The sequence below is a fragment of the Buteo buteo genome, chromosome 5 (genome assembly GCF_964188355.1).
Source record: "Buteo buteo chromosome 5, bButBut1.hap1.1, whole genome shotgun sequence".
Classification (NCBI taxonomy): Eukaryota; Metazoa; Chordata; class Aves; order Accipitriformes; family Accipitridae; genus Buteo; species Buteo buteo.
In genome coordinates this window covers 6,533,188-6,541,124 of record NC_134175.1, presented here as the reverse complement: position 1 = coordinate 6,541,124, position 7,937 = coordinate 6,533,188, and the positions used below count along the sequence as shown (strand labels likewise).

Genomic DNA, 7,937 nt, shown 5'->3' with positions numbered 1-7,937 from the left:
GATGAAATTAACAGGTTTTCACATCCTGGAGAAGCTACCTGTAAAACAAGAGGTGCAACACTGCACTCTAAATGTCCTTCATTAATTTACGAGGAGGAAGATGGAAAGCAAGAGTTCTCAGGTAAGACAACCATCAGTCACCTCTAGCACAACGTGCACAATTCAGCTCCTTATCAAACAGTTGATAATTCCCTCCTTTTAAACAGCTGTTGTGACAGAACACGGGACTAGAGTGGTCACAACCTAAAGTATTACACTAATTCTTATCTTTGCCCAGCCTCAGAACACCTTCTGCACAACTGCTAGATCCAGACAGCTTATAATAGCAACTACTCATCTACCTCAAATCACGTTCTTGGATATTGCCACGTTCTACTAGTTTTATTATAATAAAGGGCAAAAATAAGACAACACTAGAAACATCAAAAGGCTTTGAAAGTGCTGAAGGAGACACACAAACATTTTACTCTCAGACATGTTATGGTTACACGAATACTTCCCAAGTGCCATAGTTCAAATAAAAATATATTCATACAAATTTAAAAAAAATACAATTTATATACACTGTGGAATTAGCTTACATCATTTCGTAACAAAAAAACAGTGCAAAAAAACAAATGGAAAGGTAAGTTGCTACCATTGGAATGGCTCACAGTAAGTTAACAATTCAAAACCGCATAATTAACACTGCACAGGAAACCATGAGGCAGGGGAGAATGCCCCATACTACCCCCTAGCTTTTGCCATCAATACTAATCCAGTTCTTGGTTACTATTCCTTTAGTGTTGCTCTGAGTAAAAGGTTACAGGCACCTATGTTAGAAGTAAGTTTCTTGGTAAATCACTAAGCAACCAGAGCTAGAGTAGAAGCAGTTAGTGTGTTGTAAGAAAGGAATTAAGTGATCAAAGTGTGAGAACAAGACTGACTCAACACAAGCCCCTTTGCATCAGTCCTTAACAGAAGGGAAATGCTGCATCTCCAAATGTCAGATGAACTTGTAATTCCCTTTCTGCAGGCTACATAACAGTGATTGCACACAGATTTCCCTTTAAAGCAGCTGGCAGGGCCACCCACCATCCTCATTTAAAACTTCTTTACAGAACGAGTGAAAGGGGTGTGTTTTACAGCTAAAACGTTTGAATAAGACAGATGCATAGGCAGAGCAGACAGTGCTGACAGCAGGCTGAAGACAAGCGGCCTTCTCATGGGGAAGTGCAGCTGCTGCTCAGACAAACCTTGACAAGATTTTTCAGCCTGTCTTGTCTGGATTGCCTAACTCCAGGCCTCAATAGCAATGACAAGACATCCTGCAGCAAAATACACTGCTGTTGTTTGTTTACAGAAATAAAACAGGACATGAACAGCTCAAGGCAAACAATCTAAGGAGCCCTATTCACGTGCAGGATGGAACCTTAGACACACAATCACTCCACATGAGCATGAGGAAAAAGATTTGTCATGGAGAGACACAGGGTATTCTTGACAGGTGCTCTGACAGTATGGGATGGCTAATTCCACAGTAGAATGATCCAAAATCCCATCAAAACAGGATTCCTGTCATTTGTAACTGCCCATAAGCATAAATCCTTTGAACGAAAGGTAGGTTAACAGAAGCATATTTCAAACCTACAGTCCAGCTTCAGGGAGTGTGAAAGCTGCAAGTTTCTTGGGATAGCTCAGTGCAAGACCAGAGCTCAGGGAACACAGGCATTTTAGAAATCATCTGCAGAGACTATGCAGAGAGAACAAACATCCTTATTCTACTTACAGGGAAAGAACTTGTAAGTCAAGAGCAGTAGCTGATGCCAACTCATATGGTCTAAGGAACATGCCACACCTGTCCCAGCTAGGGAGTCCAGGTTGAAGGCACAAAATGGACACTGACTGTAGTAAAACACCTTCACTTTACTCTTGGAAGTTTAAGAGCTTGCATGCCTTATTTGAAAAGGAGCTAGGATATTCAGAAACCAGCAAAACTATTTTAGTGGAGATGACAAGACCTGTTGCTGCAAGTTCTACAGTAAGAAAGGGAAAAGAACAAATGTATTCCCTGCTCTTTAGATAGGTCACCTCCCAAGCAGCCCTGGAGAGTAGCCACGGTTAACAAAGGGTCCTGGGACACACACAGCTTCCTTTGCAACAACTGCCATTGCATGTACCACAGCCTGCTCTTTCCTTTGTGGAAATGGTATAAATCCATTTATGAAAACAAAGATTCCCTTTGCCCTTCCTCTCTTAACAAGGTAGCAGGTGGGAAAGAATGCTAAGTGAAAAAAAGGTCTCCAGATGTCAACGGAGAGGAATAAACATTAAAATCTAAGTGCTAACAAACAGCTTTGCTAAAACCAAACTTTCCAGCTGGGCTATGCCATGCACTGTATGACAAGGAGAAATTCTACCCTAAAACTTGGCCTCAGGAACCACTTGTAAAACCAAGTTTTCTCTCATCTGCTGGACAGAATTCAAGAGCCTCCTATGACTCAGCCGTCTTTACTGCAAGCACAGCCAGAGAATAAATACATCTGTCTACCAACTATCCAGACTGCAAAGACTCCATGAACATCTAAGAGTTCCAGTGACTGAGAGCCCTACATCACAACCATGGCCAGTGACCTGGGCACAAAACCTCCACCTAACCCTAACTGCAGTAGGGCTCAGCAGCCAGCAGTTTCCAGAGCAGTGCCCTGGAACAATCAGCTTCCACGAAGTCAGTCAAACAGGCTGTTTTAACAGATTTAGTGTTTTGACATGTAAGGGAAGCGCACAACTTCGTCAGGCTTAGTCAGGAAAATCTTCAGCACAGATGAGCTCCTGAATTCAGAAAATACAATAATGTCCAATTTCCTTCTGCCACAACTCTCACCTAGCTAGCTCCTTATGGCAGACAACAGGTTAACTGGAGTGCTCAGAGGCTGTGTAGAGGCTTTTCTGGGATACATTCCCCATGTTACTTGGCCCAGTCTCTTGGCTGAGAGAATGCTCTGTGCTTTATCAAGCCAATCAGCTCTGCAGCCCCTGGAGGCACAATGCTGGCTTCCCACTGAGTGTTATCTGTATGCAAAACTCAGGAGGGCAGGTGCCTGCTGGAACAATACAGGTGCTGGCCAGGATGGTACCTGCTAAAGCAGTGAACTGGCTGCAACTGGCTTCTAAGTGCTGATTTTACCCTTACAGATATTCAGCTGTTGCAGTCGCAAACATTATCCCTAGCATTTTTAGAGCAAAGACAGCCCCAGTTATCACCCTGCAGCAGCAGATCCTGCCTGTTAGTCACCAGCACCAAGTATCCCTCCTATATGGCAGCCTGAAGTTACACCAGCTCCTCTCATGACACAGAGATAATTCAACCAAGCCCTGAGACAGGGCATCAGTTCTATTTGCCTCCAGAAAGCAACACTTCACCGTGCTCTGAGGATGTGGGGCTCCCCGGTCTCTAACCCTAGCTGGAAAGGTGTCCCAGGCTCTCACTGTTGGATCAGTACAAGGACAAAGTGCCTACAAATGCCAAGAAATGCAGGAGTGTCAGGGTAGTGACAAAGTGGAGTGCCACAAAGTACCTTAGAAGAGTCTCTTACAGGGAGATAATAGCAACAGCTAACAGGGAAAGAAATCTCCCTTCTCTGAGATGCTCTGCAAATGTATTAAATATTTATAATCCCAAACAGTAACTGGAACTGAATTGTTTTGAACTCCTGATTTGCTGAGCTGCTCTCAAAAGTCAGCTGCTGTCAAAAATATCACAGCAGGGATCCTTCCCCATGAAAGAAGGAGAGAAATCAGGAACAAATGAAGCCACAGTGGAAAAACATGGGCAACTGGGAGCACCTGCAAAGAGAGTTGTATTTCCAAAGAGCTGGATTTTTTAATACTGCTTTTGAGAAAAGCCATCGTCCAGAACCACTACTTGATAACTGCAAACTTCAGTATCTCCTCTCAGCCTTGACGGCCACCCCATTCTCACACAAATAAGGCAACAGTTGCAGGAACAAGGAAGGAAGAGGAAAAGGGAGACATACAGGAGGACAGGGAAAAGATGCTGCAGTTCTCTGCACAGGACACAGTAGAGCTAGATGCTTCTTTTTTCCAACCCTTAAAAAAACCCCAAACAAAACAAAATGGCAGAACACATGGTGTCAGAACAACATCTGATGAAAGGAGATAACTGGGGCACAGGAAAAGAAAAAACCTGGATCAAGAGTGGTCAAACCAAGTGCCTGAGACCAATCAACAGCTCTGGGCTCAGGCAGCTCCTCTAATTCTCTGGCTAGCAAGGTGTTTTCCAGCTCCCCAGGCTTGATATGCATGTGAGAAGCCAAACGGCAAGTCTTGGGCCTTGTGGGGTCCAAGCAGAATGCGAGCGCGTGTGCAGGCTTGGAAGAGGGAGGTAGCCACACCGACAGTGGGGCAGGGTGGGCAGGGGCATCAAATGGTCTGATAGTGTTGTCTCAGTCTTGCCTGCAGAAATTCGTGGGTCAGGTTGTGCCGAGTGATTATCCCAACAATCTTAAAGAGGAAGAAAAGAGGAAAAAAGATACAAGTCAGTATCACAGATGGGCCACTAAGAGACCTGCATGGTAGAGCTGTTGTTCTTTCCAACCCCCAAAAAAAGAGGGAACCTGCAAGCAGTTCTTGACCAATGCTGAATTAGAGTGGGTTCAAGTTCAAACCTTGCCAAAACAATGCTCCTCCCTCTCCCAGCACTTATCTACAGGCAAGGCACTGCTTTAACTACACTCAGACAGCTTAACTGCTGCTATTGTGTCTGGACACAGTAGTAGTTACCCCTGCCTAGGAAGCGAAATCCTGTCCATGTTAGCATACGGATGTAACTAAATCCTTTGGAAAGTGAAAACCGTAATTGAAAACATCAAAACTGTCCCTTATGGCTTTATTAGAGACATTTCTGGTATCTCACATGACATGACTGCAGATAGCTCATATCAGATCCACCCTAGGAAGTTCTAAAGACCAAAACTGAGATATGGTAAAGACTAGCTAAGTGGTGACTGCACACTGGCCATCACTAGCTGGCAGGTCACAAAAGGGACCCTCTCCCAGCCTGCTGGGGAAACAGGCAAACCACATCTTTCAGCTGATGAAATGCCTCAGTGATTTTACACATTGAAAGAGTTTAGAACTAGGCTGCTCTCTAGTACTGCAAGAGCATCTTATACTAAACATGGAATGAGTCAACATCTCATTTTCAACCAACAGGGTCTGCAGAGTAGCTATTAGGAACCCCAAGAGGCTGAAAAAACACTGCTGTCTCAAAGGGACAGACCAGTTCAGGCTTAAAGGAAACAGTTTCTCATTATGTTTATAGGAAATTACTGACACCTACTGACTATTCCTGAGCATTGTAGATGGCAAAGAGACAAGTACAAGTGAATCAAGCACAAACCATTCAAAGACTCCTTTATTTTGCTGCTCCTATGAGTAGGAACAGAATGCAAGTTCCCTTCCAGCAGAAAAACCTCCTGCCCCAACACACAGGAAATTCTGCTCTTGGCCTTGCATAAAGCTGTCAAAGAGGAAGCCAAATTAGCAGCCTCTGATGAGCTCAAGGCCTCTCAAGAGGTACAAGACAGTAAGGGCTTCCACACGCTGCAAACTTGAGACAGTGGAGAGACTGCATGTCCTGCCCTTTGCAGGGAAAGCAGGAAGCAGGCTTCGACACAAAAGATAACAGTCACAGTAATCAACAATGCTTCGGGGCCTTCAGAAGATCCCATTCTGATCTCTTTAAAGCATTTCTGTTTGAGTTAAGACATTGCAAAAACCCACACTGGCTTCCTTGCTCAGCCAAAACAAAATGGAGATAAGGACTCACCTCTCCAACTGCATTCACAACTGGTAAATGTCTGAGTCCCATTGTCCTAAACAGGTTGAAGACTTGTGATACATGAGTGTTTGGAGAGACAGCAAAGGGTGACGGGTTCATGTATGGGGTGACATCCTAAGAAAGAAAACCAATTATATTATTTACAAGAGGCGTTTTCACTATCTCTGGGAATCACTAACAAGCAATTCCTACAAGTCCTCCAATGCACTGATCTCTGGACGGGGTATTGGACTGTGGGCATCTTCTATTTCTCCACAAATATGAAATTATTTCAGGAACCTGAATTTGTTGCAGTTTGTTTGAACACTGTAATCCATGATCTTAAGAGCCCGATGCTGCAGAAAACCTCTGAGCAGGATAAATGCAGGTCCATGGAAATAAGAAAGTATATTAAAAAAGCACTTTGGCCTACACAGCAACCTTCCTGTCACAAAGACAATGACAGGCCTGCCACTGACTGAGCTGCCAGCACAGAGTTCTGAACAGATATCAGCAGTTTGCCTGTCCAATCTCACTCAGGCAGGAGTCTAATCTCGAAGGAAGTTAAAACTAGACAGGCAATGTCTTATTCTGAAAGTAAAGCACCTGTGTGTGATGCTACCCCATAGCAGGTATGAGGATTGATTTCCACATGCAGACAAGGCTGACTGAATGCATGAAAGCTACAGGATGTTGGTCACTGCACCCAAGGGTGGACTTAAACATGCTCTCAGCCTTTTTTAAAGGCTTGGGACATTCTTAAACATATATCAGGAAACACTGTCACACTGCACTGCATCTCTTACCACTATCATGCGAGGGTTCAGCAATGTGAGGTCCAGGTCATGGATATCTGGATAGCGGGGGTAATCCTCTGACATCTCTGCATGGGAGAGACGAGGCTGACTTGCACTCTGCAATTAAAAACACATCCCACTGAACCAATATGTCACCATCCCAGACAGTACACAGGCTGCAAGCAGCACAGCAAACAATGCCTCCCAATTGCTCACCCAGATCTCCTTCTCACCCCATGCCCACACGCACAACTTCTGCAGAGGTACTCCTAGCAGCTCATCTCAGAATGCAGCAGTGCAAGCCCAAACTATACAGGTGTTTAGCTGACAGAGCAAACAGATCTGCTCTCCACCCTCTGACGGATCTACACTCAACACTGGAGGGCAGCAACTAATCAGCCTTGTGGAAGATGGGCCTCAAACACAGATGCTCATACTGATCTCAGTGATACAGCTGATCTCAGTGATACAGACGACTGATGACAGTCTTCTGGTACGCAGCAGTAAAAACACCCAGTACACACTGCTGGTTTCTCTGTTGGTATTTAGTATCTGCCACTGTTCTCCAGTTGTGACAGGATGGCACCTTTATGCAACAAACAGGTCTGTTGGTTTATTTTTTAAACAGTAGCTGTTATCTTTTCCTGGGGATACTTAAACAGAAATTCAATTCTCTCTATTCTAGAGCTGCAAGGGAGAATTCGCATTACCTGTCTGCAGCTTTTAAAACACAGATGCATTCCTTAAAGTGTAAAAATAAGTAAATTCTTTTTGGCAGCCCATAAATATTGTTCCCAACCTTCTCAGCTGAGAGGATAGGGATGTGTCTGCTACGAAACCCCGATTAGGAAGACTCACCGACTGGCTCTCAGAGTAACAAACACCCCTGACAAGGAGGGTGACCAGCTGTGAGCGCAAGATCAAGCCATGGAAGGTCAAAGGTCTGAAGCGTTCCTCCATGGTCCACTCTTCACTGGGAGACTGGTCCGGGTACAGATTGGGGTAGGGAGTATATCTGTGACACATTTAACACGTTAAAAGTTGCATGAATTTAAGGAGAGACACATACCCGCACCTCCAGAACAGTAACAGCTATTTCAGCCCTTTGCAACCTTCTCCTGAACTTTTCAGGGACTCTTGCTAGAGACAAGCAAGTCTTTTCTCCACCAAACGAAAGAGCAGAGAGGGGTCAAGAGCCATTACCATGGGCAGAGTATGACAACAGCAGCAGAATGGAGACCATCTCCTAACTCTTAATTTCAAATCACTTGCTACTAAAGCAATTTTCGATGCCAAATTATTTGGATTCTAATAGAAGC

General features: G+C 44.4%; 1 protein-coding gene across 5 annotated transcripts in view; it reads right to left on the bottom strand.

The window, feature by feature from the left end:
- Positions 1 to 442: 442 nt before the first annotated feature.
- CLCN6 (chloride voltage-gated channel 6) overlaps positions 443 to 7,937 on the bottom strand; it is a 19,852-nt gene continuing 12,357 nt past the window's right edge. For all 5 annotated transcript variants that reach the window (XM_075027432.1, XM_075027434.1, XM_075027436.1 and 2 more), the window contains 4 exons: positions 7,477 to 7,633; positions 6,628 to 6,735; positions 5,831 to 5,956; positions 443 to 4,503 (listed from right to left, as the gene is read on the bottom strand). In XM_075027432.1, coding sequence (XP_074883533.1) covers positions 4,423 to 4,503; positions 5,831 to 5,956; positions 6,628 to 6,735; positions 7,477 to 7,633 — 472 coding nt within the window. In that variant the 3' untranslated portion in view covers positions 443 to 4,422. The remainder of the gene's footprint in view (positions 4,504 to 5,830; positions 5,957 to 6,627; positions 6,736 to 7,476; positions 7,634 to 7,937) is intronic.